This window comes from Anas acuta, chromosome 3, assembly GCF_963932015.1.
Source record: "Anas acuta chromosome 3, bAnaAcu1.1, whole genome shotgun sequence".
Taxonomy (NCBI): domain Eukaryota; kingdom Metazoa; phylum Chordata; class Aves; order Anseriformes; family Anatidae; genus Anas; species Anas acuta.
The window spans coordinates 70,545,793-70,567,255 of NC_088981.1; the positions used below are offsets into that span (position 1 = coordinate 70,545,793).

The window sequence follows — 21,463 nt, forward strand, 5'->3', positions numbered from 1 at the left end:
GCATCTCGTTACTCATGTTGCCTCCTAATGTTCCTTGTGGGCTTGCACAGGGCTAGGAAAAAACAACACCAAGGGGCAATTGATTGTCTCCATGGTCTCGTTGCCACTGATGAGAATGAAACACGGTTTTTACTGAGATGATGATGGATATAGCAAAGGAACCAGGGATAAATGGATGATCTCTGAACAATATTTTCACAAAGCTTTTCAGTAGATGAATCAGTTTTGCTGGTGTCTTTCTCATATCGAGTAAATACTCAAGGAGTGAGTAAATAGCATGTGGAAACAGTAAAATGAGGAGCAGTGTGGCCTCTGGGCTGAAAGACGAACTCACCACGGACATTGATGCTGACTTGATCTTTGAACTGGTTAAAGAAGAGGGAGAGAAGGGATCCATAGCACTGATAAGATCAGCAGCAGGTTAGCACTGCTGTGCTCACAGAGGGCGGTTCTGTTTGTCATTGCTGCTGCTTTCAAGAGCACTCACAAAGCCAGGGGATTGCTAAATTAAACAAAGGGCAACATTTCTTGAGCATCGCTGGAGCTGGGCTGACGGTGCTCTGAGACACATCTTGAAGGCCTCAGCACAGAATGGCCAATTTTTGGTGAGCTGGGGCTCTGGGAGTTAGAGCAAAGATCTTCTGTATCACGCTGCTCGTATCAGTGAAGAGCAGGGGTAAGAAAAACAACAGCACTAAAGCCCTGCAGGGATAAACAAACTTCTGTGGTGGGAAGTCACACGTCCAGATGACAGAGAAAGAGAAGACAGAGCTCCTCCTGCACCCTAAAATACGGTGTGCGTTCCTTACGGGCACTTCAGCAAAGCATGGTGTATTCATCCTTCCAAAATAGTTCAGTGCATGGAAGGAGGCGAGTTATTTAATGGCATTACTGCAAGAGTCAGCATCACCACCCAGCGTGTATTTTCTGAAACTCATTCTCAGGAGAAGGCTCACTGGGAATTCCCTGAAACGCTCAGCCGTGCGTAAGCATCTGATACATAAAATTTCCATCCAAGTCATTTAAGTTGGGCAAATCTGTAAGCATCTAGAGGTAGAATCTCAGGATGAAAAATCATGGGCAATTTTAATCTCAGCTGGCACTGCGACCTGTGTTGATATCTGAAGGGGGAGAGACTTCCACATCTGAAAGGCTCCTCTCCAAAACTATACATACCCGTCGGTGACTTAAAATAGTGTCTGTTTTATGATAGAGACATCAAGACATCAGCATTTTCATCCCTAACCATGCAAGCCTTCTCCATTCCTCTGCCCCCTTCCCTGCCTTACACAACTCCCTTTTTTATTTTCTCAAAACTTGCAGAACAATCAAGCTGTACTGTAATTTTCACAGAATTATTCCCTGTTCCTTTCACCACCGAAGGAAGAAAAATGCATCTATAGAGGCTGGTGATTATGTACGTGTCCTTAAAACAGGACGGGGGGGGGGGGAAGGGAGCCTCCTCTGTGGGGCAGAGCGAAGCTCGGCGGCTGCCCGGGCCGGGAGCCAACGCTGGGCCTGGCGCACGCAGCTCGGGGCCGGGGCAGCTCTCCCGGCCAGCCCGGCCTCTCCACCCCAGGTATTTCCCTCTGCTTTTGCTTCTTTGGGGTTTGGGTTTTGTCAGCGGGGCGCTGTGTGAGGCAAACAGCCTGCTCTGCAGGGAGAGGGAGGGAGCGAGCAGCCCGCTCAGCCCACCTCAGGCACCGCAGGCCTCAGGGGCTAAGGGCGCGCTTCAGCACTTGGGTCTGAGGGGAGTGGGGTTAAAAACAACCGCGGGACTGCAAGAGTAACCATTTTGGGGTTCCTTAGGTCCCCCTTTGCCCATTATCTGCCCAGCAGCTCAGTCGTGCTTTCTGAACAGCCCCCTCCCTTCCCACACGGCAGGGACAGCAAACCCTAAGCAGGAAAACCGCAGGGGGGAGAGAGAAGCCGTGCAGTGTTACGAGCAAGGATCCTGAAAACAAACGTGATCCCGCAGTTTTCTTGCCCAAACCTCCATCAAAGGTGCTGAAAGTCCCAGGGAAATGTGAAATCAGCCCCTCCCGAATCACTGCAGGCCCCGTTTTCCAGAAAAGGCTCTGGGAGAGCAGTCGTGAGGCTGGATTTCGGCAGTCAGCAGTGAGCGAGTCCCGCAGGAGCACAGGGAGGGGGAGAGGGGACTGTGAAGGAGCAGGACCAAAGGTCTGCCTCAGCCAGCATCCCGGCCAAGAGCCGATGTTGTGAGATGATCCAGAAAAACGTGCGAGGCACAGGCAAAGGAGACTTCTCCCCTGGCTGCACCCTCAGCTTTTGGCAGGAATCCACCCCGGGACGCCTGAGGCAGCAGGATCCCCCTTGACGAAGAAAACTTTAATGATTGATTTAGCAAGTTAATTAAAGCTAAATCTGAAGAGTTTATCGGCTCTGCCTTTTTCTAGTCCTTGGTTTGGGGGTCTTGCAGGTGCTGGTGCCTTGCTCCTTGCCTTGTAGGTGCGGCTCTGCGCCCCGGAGATGGCAGCACCCAAGGTGGCGGTGGTGGGCGCGGGGCTCGTCGGCCTGTCCACAGCACTCTGCATCTCCGAGGCCTTCCCCAGCTGCCCCCTCAGCGTCCTTGCGGAGCAGTTCAGCCCCAACACGACGGGCGACGTGGCGGCCGGGATGCTCATCCCGCACACTTACCCAGGTGCGTGCAAATCGGCGCTCGGGGTGCAGCAATGCACAGCGATTCGGGAGGAAAAGTACCACTCCCTGCATCCCCACCTCTCCTATCTCCTCGATGCTGGCTTGCATACCTTTCCTCTTCGCATTTTCACTGTGTTTTTGGTTGTGTTTGCACGCAGGCACGCCGATCCATGTGCAGAAGCAGTGGTTCAAGGAGACCTTCGCGTACCTTTTTGCCATCAGCAACTCTGCCGAGGCGCCAGAGGCTGGCATCCACCTGGTTTCTGGGTAAGAGCAGCCCCAGGGGCACCCTTTGGAGCAGGCAGAGGCTTTCCTTGCTGCAGCCCAGGCGCCTGAATCCTCGGGTTTGTGTTGAGATTGCAGCGATGGGGCAGAGCTACAAAGTTTTGCAGCTTTTTCTCCGTGTCCTTCCAGCTGGCAGGTCTTTAAAACCCCCCCCAAAGACGAGGTGCCTTTCTGGTCTGACGTCGTCCTGGGGTTTCGACCCATGTCCGCGGCGGAGCTGCAGAAGTTCCCTCAGCACAGATGGGGCCAGGCCTTCACCACGCTGAAGTGCGACTGCCCGCCCTACCTGCTGTGGCTGGAGAAGAGGTCGGTTTGCTGCAGGATGGGAGTGGGGAGAAAAGCCCAGGCCTGGGGAAGCTTGTTGGGTTTGGGCAAAACTGGAGAAGGGCTGTGCCCTCTCCTCCACACACACGCTCTGTCACGTTTCATCGCTCACAGAGTCGGAAACCTCTGCTGAAGCGAGTTGTTAAACCCATTGAGGATCTGCCACGTGATACCCAGTCTCGCCTTATTCCTGTTACAGCCCTCTTATTCCTCAAAGGACTCAGTCTAATAAGATGCTCGAGCTCCTTTTCTCTCTCTTCTCCCTGGTGACGAGAAATGAGAACGTGCTAACGCATGTAACTAATTCTCAAAACCCTGGGGATCTGAGCTGTATTTATAAACCCTTCTCTTGGCAGTCCACGAGGAAAATTGTCTTCGTGCCCACCTTGCCGCTCCAAAAATGGACCTCAGGAATTTTTTCCTGCTCGCTTGCCTGACTTCAGGAGTTCTCAGCAGCTTTTTATTGGTGTGTTTTTTATGGCAGCATCCCAATGGCAGTGCTCGGGGGCTCTCCCAGCAATTTGCTGAGCCAGGGTGGCTGCGTGGGACCTCCCCAGGTCTCACCAGGTCTTGCAGCATCCCGCTGCACCCAGAGCCCTGTCCCCGGAGCACCAGGTGCACCTTGGATCTGCAGCTTGTTCACCCCTCAGCTTGCTGTTAAAGCTTGGGATCATTACAGAAATGGGTTGCTGAGTCCATGGGGATCTGTCTGTCTGTCTAGGGTTGTATGGCAGACCCTGCTGTGTAATATCCATCAACATGCTGGACCTTTTCCTGCCCAAGCAAGTTAATAAAATAGCTTTGATCAGGCCAAATCAGCCAAGTCACCAACAGAAGCCCCAGGTGGTTTCCTTTATTTTTTATTTATTTTTTATTCCATCTGTTGTCCCGTCTTGGTTTTGATCTGGATGTTAGAGGCAATCTCACCTACTCAATGTGTACAATAATCACACACGGATCTAGGAGGTTCCTTTCTACCTCGCTTCTGTTTTTGTTTTTTTTTGTTTTTGTTTTTCAGGCTGAGAGCAAACGGTGTCCAGCTGCGCACCAGCAAAGTTGCAGACCTGTGGGAGCTGCGCAGCGAGTACGACATCGTGGTCAACTGCACGGGCGTCGGAGCCCAGCAGCTCGTGGGGGACCGGGAGCTGCTCCCCACCAGGGGACAGGTTCTCCAGGTGCACGCTCCGTGGGTGAAACACTTCATCCGGGACGGGGACGGCTCGACTTACATCTACCCGGGGATGCACAGCGTAACCCTGGGGGGAACCAGGGAGAAGGGGAGCTGGAGCCTGTCCCCTGACCCTGCCACTACCAGGGATATTTTCAGCAGATGTTGTTCTCTTGAGCCGTCCCTGCAGCGAGCTGAGGATGTCAGGGTGAAGGTGGGCCTCAGGCCCTCCAGGCCGGCTGTGAGACTGCAGAGAGAGGTCCTGAGCCGGGGAGGAGCCAAGCTCCCGGTGGTCCACAACTACGGGCACGGGGCAGGCGGCTTTTCGGTGCACAGAGGCACGGCCAAAGAGGCCACTCGCCTGGTGGGAGAGTGCATTGCTGCCCTGCGGGGCTCCTCGTGCAGGGCCAAACTGTGAATCTTCATCGTTCATCTGCCTGCAAAAGGCGTTTGGATGCGCTCGGTTCAGATTCGGTAAAATCTCCTTCCCTCCTGTTGCACCAAATCTGATCTAGGATTTCCCTCTCTCCTGCCACCTTGCTGGCAAACTTTGTGGCTTAAAATAAAAAGGAAATGCTGCCTAGAGCTGTGTTACAGCGCTCCCGGTCGGCTCCTACAGAAAGCAATACTAGGCCACTCATGCACAGCGACCAGACAGCTTGATTTTAAGAGCAGGTTAAACGCCTTTAAACACCTTTAATCTTGACATTTCTTTGAGAGGAAGTTGCTGGTGTGAACCCATGTGAACTACAGCATCTTTCACACTTGTTTGCAACTCTTCTGCTCTACGTACTGCAGATATTACTCTCAGACACAGATATTTTCTTCCTCCCAACAGCAGCACTGACATGGTCTGTAGGAAGAGGATTTTTCAGGGTGGGTTTGGCAGTGCAAACATTTCTTTTCTACTTAGCAGGTCCCTGCTGAGGTGGGCAGGGACCTCTGGAGGCCACCTGCTCCAAGCAGGGACACCCAGAGCTGCTTGCCCAGGACCACGTCCAGGGGGCTTTTGAGGATCTCCAAGGGGGAGCCCCCCAGAGTGCTCAGTCCTCCTCACAGTAAAGAGTTTCCTGATGAAGCACTTCAAATTAGAGCTTGCTGTCAAAGTGCAAGGTGAATATCTGTTAGTTATTAAACTGCTCAGTAGACTTTAAATGGCTTACTTAAGTGTTGGTAGTTCTTTGTCCTTACAATTACAAAACAAATCAAAATCTTTCCAAAAAGCACGCTTAAAATTGATGGATAAATAAAATTCTAATAGCAGAGCAGAGGTCACTCCTGTAGGGTTTTTTTTTTTTCCATAAACAAGGGGTTTTCTCACTCGGAGGGGCCTGAGAGGGCCAAGCAAGGCCCTGGTGTAACTGCCAGGCTCAGAAGTGGCTGCCAGCTCCTGCTGCTCACGGGGAACGGGGACAGTCACCCTGCACAGGGGACAGCTGCCGAAAGGAGCATCATCACATTAAATCACGGGGCAGTTCGTGCTTGGGATCAGCCTAAGCCAGCCTGGCCTTCAGCAGCCTTGGCCTCTTCTCCTCGGCTCCAGATGCTAATTTTGTGCTCCCCCTTCTCCAATAATTCGTCCTCTCCCGTGATATCAGCGGGCAGAGCTGCTGCTTTTGGCAGCAGTGTTGGTGCGGTGCTTATTGAACCACTTCTTTGTCCTCAGATAACACAGAGAAAAAAAAAAACAAAAAAAAAAAACAACAAACTACATGGTTAAAGTGCAAACATTTAACCAGGAGAATGGGTTATTTTTCCCTGATCCCGATTTTAACCTTAAAAAGTAACAAAAAGTTGAGCTTAATCTGGAGCTAGAAATATTACTGCTAACATCTGCTTGTTTGTAGGATGGCTTCTGGACCACATCCCGTGCTTTTGTGGTCCCCGACATTGCATGGCTCCATAAAGGGAGGCACTTCTTCACCCTTGTGCCTCTCCTGCTGTAAGATGCTGGTGAAGCCCAGCATCACTGCAAAGCGCTGCTGATCCTTCCCTTTTAGGCCACATCTTGCAACTGATTTATTATCGTGGCTTTCACCACTTGCCTGCCACGGGGAGTCAGATTTATTGCCTTTCTCCAGGTCATTCTCCAGTGTCACGTCCTCTTTGACGTGGCTGCTGTACGTAGAAGGTTGCAAACCATCCCTAACAGCGCAATAACCCTGCATTAGCATTCATTTAAGACCCAGGAGTGAGTAACATCTGCTTCTCGTGAATTTGTTGCTCTCTTTCATCTATTTCGCCTAAAACCTCCTCTAATGGCCCTTCAATCCGAGGCAGATTCTCTGCGTTATCCCCTTAGCAAATGGTCGTGCCGTGGGAATTTCCCTGAGCTTTTCTGTGCTGGATGCGGACAAGTGATCTGCCTGGCTGTTCTCTTAGGGTTTGTTTGCTCCCAAACGCCTTTGATACCCTAATTGACTGCTGACTGCACTCCCTGGGCACCTGCAACCCCTCTGGCAGCCCCCTGCTCCTGGCGGGTCAAAGGAAGCTTTTGGTCTATTAGGAAATGATTTCCTCAAAGTCTTGTTTCAGTCTGCCTGTTTCTACTTCTCGTTTGAAAGAGTTCGTGTTCTCTTCCATTTCCTCCTTTGGACGTGATTTATTTTGCTTCCTTTGGACGTGATTTATTTTGCTTCTTGCCCATGTAATTTTTTATCATGGTATTACAATAAACCAGCAACTGTCTTTCTTCTGGAAAGGCTCTGGTACTTCTTTAGGGTCGGTGTGATATCTCACCAGGCATCCTTGAGTCTCTGCTCCTCACCCAAGGTCCTTGCCAGCAGCTGAAGCAGAGGTGTGGGCACTGTAAGCATTTCAGCTCCAGCTGAAGATGGCATCCAAACAATTTTCAAAGCTCTGTTTTGGTTCGAAATCTGGCTGTGCCAGATCCCTGGGAGAGATAATTAGGTTTCAACACCAACCTTGCGCTGCTCCTAAGCCCATGGAGCTAACGGGACCGTCCTGGAGCCGAGCCTTCTCGTCGCCGCTGACTAGGCACTCCTGGCAGATGGCAACCAATCTGCCACGCTCGTAATGAACTTCAGAGGCGTAATTATGGCACAGAAAAGGAACAATTATATTTCGAGGCGTTTTTATCCGTCCTTACGACTCGCCGACAGCAGATGGGCTGCCTGGCGGAGTTCGGAACTTGAGCACAAAATAAGAGTTTGCTGCAGGAGGGGATTTTGTTGGTTTTCTCTGCGAAAACAAAGCCATAAAGACATATTGTCTTGATGCAGGCTTTAGCCTATATTTAAGACAAATTGCCAAATTTCTGAAAAACGTGGGAAAATCGGAGTTCCCCGTTCATTATAATCCTTTTCCTCGTCGAGTACAGCTTGAAATAAACTTCAGTGTGACACATTCAAGTTCCTTTGGTTTGGAGTCAATGCAGTAATTACAGGGGAAATCAGGGCCCGGACCGAGATGGATGATGTTTTCACAGCTCTTTTAAAGAGTTGTGTAACGCTGCACGGTGTTTTTTTTTTTTTTTTAATCCTGCTTTATTCCCTGTTTTCCACCAGAGGGAGGTGTTGGATCGAGCAGTTGCCCAGCCAAACCCACAAAGCCCAAACCAAGTGATGCTGAACGTTCATTTAGGGCCAGCAAATCTTATGGGGAGAGCTTAAAAAAAAAAAAAAAAAAAAAAAAAAAGCATCAAGGAAACAGAAATGTGAAGGGAGCAGCAATCAGGTGCTGAGGTATTAGTGACTCTCGGTGTTTTAGGGCTGCTCAGAAACAGCCTGTTTCCTTTCCGAGGATTTCCCCCAAACGCCTGTTTTTCTCACTAAAGATGTCAAAGCCAACATTTCTTGGAGGAGGAAAATTGGAGAGCAGTGTTGTGGTCTAACCCTGGCAGGCAGCTCAGCCCCATATGGCCACTCACTCACTCTCCCCTGTGCACAAGGTATTTCGGACAAGGTGTTTCATCATGTGCCGTCCTCATGTCTCTCTTCTAAACCACCTCCTTGCTGGATGTCAGCCGCCAACCATGTCCTGGAAAACACTCGTCCTGGTTCTCTGCTGTGGCCAGGCTTTTGGCCGTGCTGCGCGTGTGCCTGCACAATGCCAGGCTTCCAGCAGCAATCACGGGGAGAACTGCCACGGAGACGTGCAGCAGGGTAATTGCCTCAAACAGAAGGATAAATAGCTTTTTGTGGCATTTAATGGGCCTCTTAAGTGAATGGCAATAAACTCCATGTGAACAGATGTTTTTTCTCTCTCTCTTTTTTTTTTTTTTCTCGTTCCCTTGCATCTCATACATAATCATGCCCGAAAATGTTCTTGTCTGGGTTTCTGAGAGCAATCTTGCTGCTGTTTGTCTTGGTGGAAGATTGAGCACTCTGGCACAAAGACTGAGCAAAAAGCCCTTGATTTCCTGAGGCAGTGGGCAAAACTGGCACACAGGAGGCTCCCTCTGAGCACCAGGCAGCACTTCTTCACTGTGTGGGTGACAGAGCACAGGCACAGGTTGCACAGAGAGGCTGTGGGGTCTCCTCCTTGGAGATCCTCAAAATCCACCTGGACACGGTCCTGGGCAAGCAGCTCTGGGTTACCCTGCTTGAGCAGATTTTGGACACTGCGACATCTGCTCCGTCACTCCAGCGCTGTGACCACCCCTGCACAAGCGCTCCCGTTGGGCTGCGCTGTGTAAACCCATTAAAAGCCCGTAGTAGGAAGGCTTATGCAACTTCTTAAAGCCATAATTACTAACCCAGCTGTGGTGCTTGGCAGAACCGTGAGCAGTATAGATTAATCCTTTTGCCAAACCACGTGTTTTAATGCGAGATACTCATCCCCAGGCTTAGAAGTGCAAAAATGCATGTAAGATTGGTTGCATCAAGAAAGCTGCACCCAGATTAAGACCAAGGCAATCTGTAAAACATACAGAAAAATGGAGTTTCTAGTAGAAACTCAGGGTAATTTTTAAGCAAATTTGGACATCTGTCTGGGATTACAGTGATACTGAGATACAGGGGGAATACAGACAAGAAATTAGTATCGCAAAAATCTTTCTGCGATAGCACTTGAACTGAATTTGAGATATAACTGCCTAATTCCTGTAAACTGGAAAGTCTTAAAAAAAAAATAGCAGTACATGTTTTCAATTTGTCGACTGGAATCCATTCAATGAAATTGCCAGCCCTTACTGCAAAGAGCAGGCAGAGTTTTGCTTGCCCAGAATGCAAAATCACTGTTGCTCCTTCCTAGGAGAGAAACACAGCTGCTGGAGGCAATGGTCTCATTGCAGTTGCCACAAAGATTGGGCCTGAATTAACAAAGAGAAGGCTTGGGGACAGCAGAGAGCTGCAGAGCATCTCTTACCGAAGAGCCTTCTCGGAGCTCTGCCTCCTCCAGGCTCAGGGTGAGTCCCCATGCTCAGCTCCACGTCTTCTGCAGGGGGACGCCGTGCTTGGCTGTATGCAGCCGCTTTTAACGCGACCTTGTGGAAGTTTCTGCACAAAAGCTCTCTGTTTTCAGGCACACGGACCAACGTCACTGCAGCTTTCAAGGCGCGAGCCAGGAGTGTAGGAGGGAGGAGAGGAAAAAAGGTCGTCCTTCGCTCTGTCCTGTAGATTTTGGCATGCGGCTCATAGCAAATGGGGCTGTTAAGCTGAGTAGAAAAGAGCATTTTTAATCATTCTCTCATTTTATAGATGCTTTACTTCCATTAACAGCCCTTGGAGAATCCAATAAATTCCCAGTGGTGTTTTTCCTGCCTGGGCTTTAATTCTGCATAGAGGTCTGGGCAGGCATTTTGCCGAGCCAGACGATGAACACAAATCATGGCAATGGGCGTTGCCTTTTCTATGATGTTCTCAAACCCACAAGATCAACCTTTTCCTTGAGCTGTCTGGCTTCAGCTGGCCATGGAGCAGCAGGTCCTCTGAAGCAGAGAGCCTCACCTTGACCCCTTTAAATAAGCCCCACAACCAACCCCAGCAAGGTGGTGCTGCCCTTAGTGCTGTCAGCCTGGTGTGCTTTTGCTTCACATGGACTTTTAGGATTCTTTGAACTAGGATGTGATCTGCTGAAGTCTGGTGTGTGTGCGTAGGAAAGCTCACCAGAGTCAGGAGAGGTTTTGCCACACAACAGCATCCCAGGCGAGATCTCATTTATGAGCAGGTGAGACAGGACTGAAGCAATGAACTCCCATTAGTGTTAAACCTCCTCCTTCCAGAAGTGTAGCCCTCTGCTGCTAGGAAAATTCAGGAATACTGGTGGGATTTCAGATTTTTAAAGACTTTTTCTGTCCCATCGATTTGTGTGCTAGTCCAGGTACCCCAGGTTTCCTAAGATCTTTGTGTCAGTGTCACAGATCTTTTTCTCTGTGGTTACAAACCCTCTGTTGTATCTGGGATGGGCAGACTTTAGGAGATGGGGGAGAGGCATGAGAAATGCAGTTTGTTAAAACGTAAAGGATAAAGGAAACACCAAGCTCACAGACTGATCTTTAGGAGGATTGCTCCCTCACGAACGGAGGGAGGCCGATCGGCCTGGCGGGGACCCAGAGGAGACCAGCGTTTAGGGCTGTGGCTTGGCGAGGACCAGAAGATGTTCAGAGCTTTCCACTGAAGCAGATATTTGATGTTAGATACGGGGAAGACGCGATGTTTTTTTCCTGATGGACCCCATTTATCTGACTGTGCTCTGACAGAGCCTTTAGCAACGCTTTGCTCCCTCAGGTGTTTAACCTTCGGGGCGCTCGCTCCCCTCACGCTGCTGCGGGCTCTTCCCCACAGCCACCAGCCCGCTGCCACCGGGCCTCCCCCTGCCAGCACTGCCCCACCAGGACCCAAAGGGGCCGGGGTGTGAGGTTTGAGGGCTGAGGGCTGAGGATTGAAGGCTGAGGGCCGGGATCTGAGGGCCCATGGCGGCCCCTCCCCGGCCGGCCCCGCTCGGGGCGGGGACTCGGCGCTGCCCCATGGGGCCGGCGGCATGAGCCCTGCGGCGGGGCCGCGATGCCCACGGAGCGGCCGCTGCGGCGGGGCTCGGCTTTCCGCCTCTGCCTGCTCTCGGCTGCTCTCTTCCTCTGCCTCCAGCTGGGCGTCAGGCGATCCTGGTGCCCGGAGGAGAAGCCTCAGGGGCCGGCTGCGGGGTTGGGACCCCCCCGGGCTCCCCCAAGGGGTCCCCCCCAGCCCCCCGGGCGGCGGCGGGTCACCTACGTGCGGAGCGGCCGGCGGCGGGGAGCCGAGCCCGGCTGCTGCCCCCCGCAGCCCCCGGGCGGCCCCCGCAGGAAGGTAGGGGTCGGGAGAGGGCAGCCCTGTCGCGACAGGAGCCGGGGGGTGGCTCTGTGGCAGCTCGGGGGGTTGGACGTGCGGCCACCGCCTGGACGGGGAGACCTCGTGGTCCCCTCTGGACACCACCCGGGCAGGTGTCTCCTGGTGTTTCTGGGTACAAATCCGCTTTTTTCTCTTTGTACACATTCCCCTAATAGTTTATTGAAAGCAGAGAGGGTCAGTGAGCGCTTGCACTGCGTGAATTTTGGGTTTTCTCTTCTTTCGCCTTGTCTTCCATAGGGAGCTGTGGTGGTACAATGGTTCCTCGCTGTGGGTCTGCGTCTCGCAGTGCTGGGTTTTGGGGCTTTTCTGGTCCATGTCGGCTTACCCGGTGTTCTCCTAAAGCCCAGCTTCTGAACAGTTCTCATTAAGGGATAATATTTGCATTCATAGGAAAAAAATGCTAATCATGTGGATTCAGGTAGCTTCTTGAAGACATGCGCTCAGCACAGCATCAAACACGTGAGACAACAGCAAAACAAGCCCTAAACCAATTTCATGATCTTTTTGAGGAAATCAAAGGGGAAAACTAGCAATGTGAGAGAGCTCTCATCGCACTGGAGACCTAGCAGTGCTTTGTGGTGTTGGAGAGGCTCACACATCGAGGCTCACACATCCCACATCATGTTTCTGTGCATTTCCAGGTGAGGTGCCTGAAGCATCGCTGCTGTGGGGTCATGGTGTTTGGCACATTGCTGATGAGGCTTCAGTTGAATCGCAGTAATTAACTCAAGGGAGAAATATTAGGAAGTATAGAGTACAGTGGGGTCGCCTGGTTAAGCCTGAGACCGCAAAGTTGTCTCCATGTTCAGCCCTTTGGCTGGAGCATGTTGATTCAGGCTAAGAAAATGTAATCCTTGAAGTGAAGATAAGGCTGTGGAGGTAGTGGGAGTGAAATTCTGGGAATTTCTGGTCTGGGGAGAGAGTAGGTAAATGAAGATGTAGGGGAAGTGGTCCGCATACTGCCATTTTTCCTTGTTGAAGTGGTGATCAGGTACGATAGCTTAAAGAGGAGGACTGGTTCATTTTATTTTTATTCTTATTTTTGGAGTTGTCACCAGGAAACCGTTCCCTAGCTCACTTCAGGCTGTTCTAGGACAAGGTGAGGGCTCTTTCCAGGCAGGGCTGTTCCCACCAGCGGTCTGTGGCTTCTTCCAGCCCTATTGGAGAAAGGTGGCAGCACCAGACTGCTGCCAGCAGCTGGCTGCTGTCTGCAGGTTTGTGCTGGTGGAGAGGGATGCAGCCAGCCCAGCTGTGCTGTGCCAGCTTGGGATTGTTGTGTGCCATGGGTTTTCTATGCTTTTGCGTCTTCCCTCTGTCCATAAACCGCTGTTGGTCCATTTCTGGAGGCTGCAGAGGCTTTCAGATATATTTTTCCTCACTGCTGGTTTTGTTGTCGCAATATATTGCGATATGTGAGCCAGCAGGACAGCAGCAGTAAGAAATCAGGTAGGGTGAGCCCTGCTCCATTTCCTTAGTGTTGTTTCATTACAACCCTGCTTCAGTTTACAGCACTGAGTTAAAGGAAAAGGCTGATGAACAGAAAGTTTCCATAGGTCTAGCTGAATATCCTGCTTGCTGGCCTTATAAAAGAAATTGCAAAAACATCAAAAACATACAGGGAAGTTATCTGGTGACTACTTTGAATCGCTTTAAAGTTTCCTGAAGCAGAGCCCTGTCGTTTAGTTCCCAGCAGAGCTGCAGTTAAACAAGCAACAGCACCAAAAGGGTGAAAAAAAAAGACCCAGACTGGGTGGGAAAGGTGGAGATTTGCCCGTAAGTGACCCTTGTGTCTGCAGGAAATTGCTGGTGTAAACGTGTGCTTTTCTTGATCACCGATAAATCTCTTCGAGTGGATGCAGGGACTGCATGGCAGATGGAAGGGGTTTACCACCGAGGTTACAAGTGGCTGTGTGTTTCTTAGCACGTGAGGTGCACGTATGAAAAATACTCGTGGAAAGCCACGGGGAATAAAGGTGCTGTTGGTGCTCTTGCTGGAAAATAATAGTCAAAGTCTGGCTTTCTTGATGGTCTTCTGAAGAACGTGGAGAGTTACACGATGTGCTGCAAATGTAAAGCAAACAGAAGACTGCAGTCCCATTTGCAGTTTGGTGGGAGTGCTTAGGACTGTGCTGTTGATACTAAAATGACCAAATATGTTTATAAACTGACTCTGAGCTCTGCTTGTGTTGGGCATTGGTATGGGAATGTACAGAGCAGATAACAAAACTCCAGCTACATGTGAACAATTGAAAGTCTGACACGTGTACAAGTCTTGTGGTAGGCATCAGTGAGATCTGCATCCACGTGATGCCACAGGCACAGGGGGCAAGTTTTAAAATGTTATTGCAGGGTGTGACCGTAAAAAAAAACAAAAAAAAACCACAACAACAACCAACTAAAATATTGCATTTGGAATTTGAAGTAACAGCAAATTCTTATCACAGTGGTCGCAGTAAAAAAGCCATGTTGGGCTCTTGTGCTCTGAAACGGGGAGGAGCCTTTTCCATTAGTCTGCTTAGGAAAAGCTGGAGTTATTTGACTTCCAGGCAGATTTATTTCCATGTAGGAGGAGGAGGAGAGGGAAAATAAAGTTTTACATGGTGCAGTACAGTTATGCACAGGAAAAAAAAAAAAAAAAAGAAAAAAAAAAGCAGATTTTAGTCTGGGCAGATGTTTTAAGTTCCTGCAGTTGTCCTTGCCAATGCTGGCAAGCTCCGTGACTGCGTCTCTCCTAAAAACCGAGGTTCAGGTTCCTGCTTTCTGCACGGGTTTAGCTGGGTTTTGCAGTCTAGGATTGGATTAGGAGGTGGACTTGGTGTAATGCTTCAAGTCACAAGGCTGTAGCCACAGGTGGATTTCGGGAAGCGTGCCTTCTTTAAGGCTGGAAGGAAACAACTACATTTTCTGTTCTGCAAAGACGGAGACTAATTGTTTTTCGCTGATTTTAAAGTCCTCAAAAATCTGGTCACTCAGATTTTTAGGTAAAGTCAGGTTAAGTCTTTAAAAATCTGGTAAGCTTTGGATGCGACTTGGATAGGGGTTACTTTTTGGAGGACATAATGACCAATTGTTCCCTAGGTCCGCTGTAAGAGGGACAGGAAGTACCTGGCTTCATTTTCGGGCAAGATGTTAGGAAAATGTTGTAACTCTCCAGTTGGGTAAGCAATGGAAGGGCCCTCAGCACAAGTGTGAACTTTGGCGAGACGTCCGGCACGGTGGTGGAGCTGCGCCAGCCTCCTGAGGTCACTTCCACGCTTACCTGCCCCAAAATTAGCGGAGCAGGCTGGCGGGCAGTGTGATTATCCAGTCTGGAATTAAGCCTGAACAATGACCCAACGTCAATGTAATAAAAAGAGGTAATGGGGTCTTTAAAGGCTCTAAGTGGTCGTTGCTGTGGCTTAATACCTCACCGGAGAGACCGGGCTCCTCCGTAATTGTCCTGTGCTGACTGAGTGGCCCCAGAAGGAGCATTACTTGACAACTTTTTTCCTTGGAGGTCTCTCACCGAGGATAAACTGCCCCAAAGTTGCTAAGCTTGTCAGATTCGCACCAGGCAGCAAATCTGGCTGCTTTGGGCCATCGGTACCTGGGGAACAGCTGTGGGAGCTTTGGTCTTTGCTCAGATGTTCAGGCTAATAGCACAGACTGGGAGAGGTTATTGTGTTTGGAAGAAAAGACCAAACGTTTATTGATAGCAGGTCTCAACAGCCGACTGTCACATCTCAGGAGCAGCTCTGCCACTGCGTGGGGGCAGCTGAGGAACCAGAAGGTCCAGGGAGAGCACAGGGATCCTTCCTGCTGCCTCTGACGAAGAACATCGCTGGCTTTTTGCTATATTTAAACACCAAATAAATGTGTTTATGGTAAACCATCAGGAGGAGGTGGTCGTCTTGTTTCTGACAGCAATATCACTCACAGACATGTGAGGTAAATGGTCACGCAGAATAACTGTGATTCTTCCACACTTTGTGTTACCTGAAATAGGTTTGTCCTCTGTTAATTTTGGAGAAGCGGCTGGGGAATATTATCTTTCAGAAAGTCATTACAGCTGTATGAGGTGTAATTATATCCAACAACACAGATTTCTTTCAAATACCCACTCAGACTTTCTTTCTCCTGTATAAAGAATAACTTTTCTTAGATAGCTGTGGCACAGAAAATTTGTTTTTAGGGTATATAAGCTTCCCCATCTAAAGACATAACCCAGAGTTGGAGGTGTCAAGCTCTCCTGTTGGCAATTTGTTCCATAACTGGCTGTTTTGACACTTGTTCCAGCTTTTTCTTGAGCCAACCTGGGCAGTCTGTGAGCCTCCTACAGAAACTGGATCCTTCATGACTGTGGTAGCTGAGGGAGGAAGAAAACCACGCTGACCCCATCCCATTTGCTGTCCTCAGCTCAAACCAGGCTGCTGCCAAGGGAAGTGACCGGCTTTCCTGTCCTCCAGCCTGGGCAGTGAGTGGCTGAGTACCTTTGGGCATGGCCTCTAGGTCCCAAAAAGGGTGGGGATGGAGCAAATATTTAACTTGGTAGCCAGCAAGGGTTTCATCCCGGCACGTTCAGTCAGTTCCCATCAGCACTGACCCATCTGTCAGCAGAGGTAGGTGCTCTGACGGCTCTGCCACGCTGAAGGGAAGGCTTCAGCGACTCCCCCTGGATTTTCTCCACGTGCTTTGCCATCTCCTCTGAGCCTCCATCCATGTGGGTGGTGCAGCGTGGGACCTGGGGCGGCCTTGTGCTCCAGAGACACCAGCACCTGCCAGCGACGGCTGTCCCTCGCACCACAGCCGGGATAAAAGGCTGAAGATGTAGGTGAGAGTCCGTGCAAACCACCACTAATCCTCACGGCATCTGCAGCATGCCCTCGTATCGCCTGTTCTAATATTAGCTCGGGAATCTGTTTGTCTTGGAGGGCTGCTCAGCAATCCGGAGCTGCAGGCAGTGGATGTGAGTCACTTCACAAACCCCAGCATTTCCATAGCTGGTTGAGGAGGAGCTGTGGTGTCAGGGAGGGGGTGACAGGGTGTCCATGGTGTCTGCTGGCCTGAAGAGCACAAGACCTGGGCCTGGAAAGCTCGCTGGCTCTGCGGGAGGCCCTCCTTTTATTTATTTTCCTTTCATTTTCATTTTTTTGCAACGTTTAAAAACCAGCCCCTTGATTTATGCCCTCTGTGACACATTTGTAGATCCGGTAAATAAACCTTTCCTTGTCTCTTTATGTAATGATAAACGTCGTAGTTCCAGCAGCTGCTCCCACGTGTGCAGAGAGCTTGTTTCTTACCCAAGTCTTCTCCATCTGCTCTGCAGATGGGAGGAAAATGGCTCTGCGGGGCTCTTTGAAATTCAGGAGCACAGAGCTGCCTTGTCTGCACAAAACCCAAATCTGAGAGACCCTTGTGAGGATCCTGGGGTTTTAGATGCAACACCTCTGGTTTTATGAGCTGCTTGTGGGAAGAGCTAACCAAGAGCTGGCTTCAGGTTCCACCCCCTGATCGGTTTGAGGTGCACCTTCAGGTGCACTGCTGCAGGTTTGCTGGCGGTGACCGAATCCTGGATGGTTTCCAGGACTGATCCGGGGCTCCTGCCGACGACAGAAATTGAACACGCTGCCCATCGTGGCGTGTGGAAGGCAAACCTGGTGTGCCTAACAAGGAGAGGCCTGCGGAGTGAGGCAGCACGTCTCTTGGGGATGCTCAGTGCTCTTGGTTTTGACAAAGTCAGAAGTCTGTCAGAAAAGATAAACAACAAAGGAATGAGAGCTTCTCATCTAGAGCTTCTACATAGCTCTAGATGAGTGGTTTTATGCCGTCAAAGCAGAAAAGTCCTGCAGCCTTTTAGTCTACCCAGTGGTAAGAATTGATGTTTACTTCCCTTGTGATTTTACAGAAGTTCAGCTGGAAATAGCGCCTTCCCCTCCCAAGGCACAGAAGGTCCTTGGTAGCAGTAGGAGCAGGACCGTCCACGTGATTTATTGCTGGAGCTGATGTTTTGCTTATGGCTGTGGCACCTTATGTATCTCTTTGCTGGATGAGATTCAGGGATGAGCTGGCGTGCTTGGGGCTACACAAACCTACTGATCTGCCCCTGGTGTGGATATATCGCCAGTACAGCTGGTAAAAGGGTTTTTTGATGCCTCAGGTTGCTCTGTGAGCTAAGAAGTGTGGTGGATCATTTCCTTTTAGACACTTGCACTCCACTTGGAAGAGAGAGAAAGCTGTGCGAGTGTGAAACACTCTTATTTCCGTGGAAGCAATTTTATTTTAAAGCACTTTTTATTTTTTGGCAGGTTCTTAGCCTCAGGCAAAGCCAGTGGACAGGCTGCCAGAAACATCCCTATCTGTAAATCGTGATTAGAGTGCTGGAATTTGCACAAAATAAACTCGGCTTATCTGGCTAGCTGAGTATTTACTGATGAATTCTGTTTGTTGTAGCCTGTGGTTTGAATACTGAGATGAAGCCAACCTAGGGGAAGACAGCTTTTTTTTATTATTATTTTTTTCTTTTTTTCTTTCCCTGTTTGGATTATGACATCTCCCTTATTCTCTCAACCAAGGAATCTCAGCTTCATTTAAAGCAGGTGGGCACACTGATTGAAACCCTGTTCTTGACTCTGCTTAGCAAAAGTCTAAATTTGACAGGCAATGAATGCCAGTGGTTGCTTTGTCTGCTTCTGGCTCTTATTCTGATGTGTTGGCAAGCAGGTACTGCAAATAATTCAGCTGATTGAGTATTACACTGCTTAAGCGGTTTGGAGAATTTGCCTCCATAAATTTCAGTCTGTTCTAGCTCCTGGTTTTATCTCCATCGGATGAATTATCACCCTGTCAGCCTCTGGATAGTGCTGGAATTCTGCTGCCCGACTTGTTAGTGTTTTTTACCAGAACAAAGAAACCCCAATTGCTGTGCTGCATGAAGAATAAATCAGATGCGGCGCTTTCTGAATTCGTAAGCATCTACAAAATAACGTGTGGGCTGGTGCTCTGATACAGGTGTTTGCTGCAAGCCACGAGCCTGCACCCAGGCTGCTGCAGGTGAGTAAGCAGAGCCCAGGCCCACGGGTGGATTTACAAAAGGGGGTGTCCACAGCAGCCAATTTAAGGCTGGCAAGCTGGTTCCCAACACCTACTGAAGCCAGGGATTCACGCTGAATTCAACAGAGCATCAGTCACCCCAAATCCTCTGCATATCGGGCCCTGTCGTGTTAGTTTGGGAAAGGACTCCCAACTTCCCCAAAGCCACGTTGTATTCTTCAAGTGGCGTACATTCTGCCATGTAATGGGGTGCCAAGCAGCCTTTATTTTTCTCCCTATGCGTGCTGGGTCCTGCCAGGCCCCTGGGCACAGTGCCTGGGAGTTAGGTGCATCTTAGGGTTTCCCTCTTCAATCAAATCCAACACACCCACCCAGGCATCTCTACACCCCTGGCCATTGAAATTCTTCAAGCACCAGTCACGTCGAAACCTCATTTAAATCGAAGACATTCCCTTATTAATGCAGAAAGCATTTTTATCGCAGCACCGCTTTCCATCGGCGGGATTTGATTTGGTAAATAGCCTTGCTGCAGGGGAGAACCAGCCTGCATTAATTACGTTGCTTGCTTGTCTTGGCACAGGACTTCTGCTCCTCAGCCTGATGCTCCGTGGTCAAACCCCAGGATAATGCACGGCGGTTTGATAGCACTGGGGTCTGTCAGGGAGGGACCCCATACATGGTCAGCTTAAAATAGAGAAATAGAAATCTTTCCTATACTTTCCTGTTGACACCTCCGCTCTGAGGTGGAGTTTTTTTCCTTGTGCCACGTCTTGCTGCTCCAAACGTAAAACATTTGGAGTTATTCGGCCCCGCTGAGGAATAAAGTGCAGTGAAGCATTAGGCCGGGCTCACAGCTGACGAGTAGACCCGGCCCTATAAAACACAAGGCTGTAGCTTTTGTGCAGCGTGGCGTGTCTGAGGTTCTGGTCTGGGCTTCCTCGTCTCCCAAGCTAAATGTCTACAGTGTCGAGGCGTCTGAGCCAGTCCTCTAGGCTGCTTTTGCAGTTAATGGAGAGAAATGGAGCTTTCCAGCGCGTGATTCATCTTCCTTATTTTAGACGTCTGCTCTGTAGTGAGATGAATCACACCCTCAAAGAGCCCGTCTGCCTCATCTGTCCTGTCACGCAGCTCGGCCTCCCAGCTGCCTGCACGAGCCTGGGCCCTGCTTGTTCCTTCACTCCTGGCTCTCCCCGGGAGTCAACCAGCTAATTGCCTCCGAACCCAGACGTAGGAGGGATCACTTGCTGCAAGAGCTGCTCCGTTGGCAGCGTGAGGAGCAATGTACCAGGTTTGGCTGCCTCCAGCCTCAGAAGGCCTCCCACGCATCTCAGCAGGCTTCGCGCTGGGCACGTGTCCCCTGCAAGGCAATAATTTCAGTGTTCAAAGAGCTTTTGAATTGAAAAAAAAACACCACAGCACCACCAAAACCCACAAAGATGATATGCTCAAGGGCTCCACAGGCAGCCCAAGGAAGATGACTAAGCCCTGTCCATCGAGTCCAGGGGTATCCTTCTCAAGCCTTCGGGAGCGTGACCCAGTCATTACACGTTTGCTTTGTAGACGTCTGAAATTTTGCGATTTGAATCCCACCCACTGCATTTTAAAAGGAGAAAAATTCTGCAAAAATTCACCCAAGAGCAAGATCTGTTCAGCTGGACCCTTCCAAAAGGAGGTGAACACGGTGATGTGCAGGGCAGAGCCGGAACAGCTGAAGCTGAAGATGTGTATGTCATTCGTTTCTACGGCTAGCAAATATTTACAGTTATTGATGGAGTTTATTGCCACAAGCGCTTTCCACTCATATTTGGTTCTGCCTCAAATATAAAAACCTAGAGTTTCACAGTTTAATCAAAAAAAAAAAAAAAAAAAGGAAAAGTTCTTGACTAATTCCCTTTCACATTTAAACAGAAGGGAAGGGAAGGGTTGAGCTGTTTGAATCACTGGACTGAAACTTTACAATTGATCTGGGAAAAAAATTCATGATTTACACTTTTGTGCCCAAGCTAATGCTAGAAAAGCCAGAAATTCTGCAGACCTACAATTTTACACCTGATTGTGAACCTTTTATTATAATTTCAGATTTTTTTCTGACAAATGATGCCATATGTGTGCTACGGATTATTAAGGGATTATCAGATGATTATTGCAGATGGCTGGCGAGGAAAAATACTAGAAATAAATGGTCTGTGGGGAAAAGTCACCACAGATTACTGCCAGATTGGTCTGAAGGAAACATCAGTCCATATGTGTGAAATATGTGGAAAAAAAAGTCAGGCCTTCAAATGGATACTAGCTTTTGTAAGAAAGCAATGGCATTGATTTAAGGTTTTGTGTGTTCTCGGGTTAGCTCATCTCTTGAAAACCTAGATATCACTCTGGGTAGCATTTTCTTGATACCCATTAGACTTCTGGGATTGCCGAAGTTGGTTTCTGACCAGTGCTTGCGATAAAGTCTGTCTGAAAACTGACTTTTGTTACAGTGCTAATCTCAGGTGAAGCGCCCACAAGTGAAACGATGGATGTATAGAGATACTTCGGGATGTTTAGTAGGATATTTTTAAGTGGTGCTGTAACTTTCCAGCTGGTGTCATCTTTTATATGATGGATTCAGGACATCCTCATGTTCAGGTGTCATGGTGCCGTGTTGGATGAGTCCTGACCATCAGGAGACAGAGTACAACATCTAGAGGAGAAGAACTTGTAGGGAAAT

The 21,463-nt window shown here is 49.6% G+C and overlaps 2 protein-coding genes across 5 annotated transcripts in view; both read left to right on the forward strand.

The window, feature by feature from the left end:
- The first annotated feature begins 1,425 nt into the window (after nucleotides 1-1,425).
- Nucleotides 1,426-7,809, forward strand: DDO (D-aspartate oxidase). 3 transcript variants are annotated; one of them, XM_068677713.1, is made up of 5 exons: nucleotides 1,426-1,579; nucleotides 2,470-2,662; nucleotides 2,820-2,928; nucleotides 3,076-3,252; nucleotides 4,289-7,809. In XM_068677713.1, the coding sequence occupies exons 2-5, from the start codon at nucleotides 2,491-2,493 to the stop codon at nucleotides 4,854-4,856; spliced, it is 1,026 nt and encodes a 341-aa protein (XP_068533814.1). In that variant the 5' UTR covers nucleotides 1,426-1,579; nucleotides 2,470-2,490; the 3' UTR covers nucleotides 4,857-7,809. The 3 variants fall into 3 exon arrangements, with proteins under 3 accessions (XP_068533814.1, XP_068533815.1, XP_068533816.1); XM_068677714.1 differs by having other exon boundaries at nucleotides 1,445-1,579; nucleotides 2,418-2,662; XM_068677715.1 differs by having other exon boundaries at nucleotides 1,452-1,579; nucleotides 2,441-2,662.
- A 3,531-nt stretch (nucleotides 7,810-11,340) lies between these two features.
- METTL24 (methyltransferase like 24) overlaps nucleotides 11,341-21,463 on the forward strand; it is a 31,877-nt gene continuing 21,754 nt past the window's right edge. Inside the window, exon 1 of one of the 2 annotated variants that reach the window (XM_068677718.1) lies at nucleotides 11,341-11,682. In XM_068677718.1, the coding sequence (XP_068533819.1) occupies nucleotides 11,404-11,682 (279 nt within the window). In that variant the 5' untranslated portion in view covers nucleotides 11,341-11,403. The remainder of the gene's footprint in view (nucleotides 11,683-21,463) is intronic. The other variant, XM_068677717.1, reaches the window with a different exon arrangement.

What these genes read in the sequence shown, in the direction of transcription:
- DDO (XM_068677713.1), top strand. Translation starts at nt 2,491, where the DNA reads ATGGCAGCACCCAAGGTGGCGGTGGTGGGCGCGGGGCTCGTCGGCCTG. An exon ending in CATCCCGCACACTTACCCAG is followed by an intron (nt 2,663 to 2,819) that starts GTGCGTGCAAAT and finishes GTTTGCACGCAG; the next exon opens with GCACGCCGATCCATGTGCAG. An exon ending in CTGCTGTGGCTGGAGAAGAG is followed by an intron (nt 3,253 to 4,288) that starts GTCGGTTTGCTG and finishes TTTGTTTTTCAG; the next exon opens with GCTGAGAGCAAACGGTGTCC.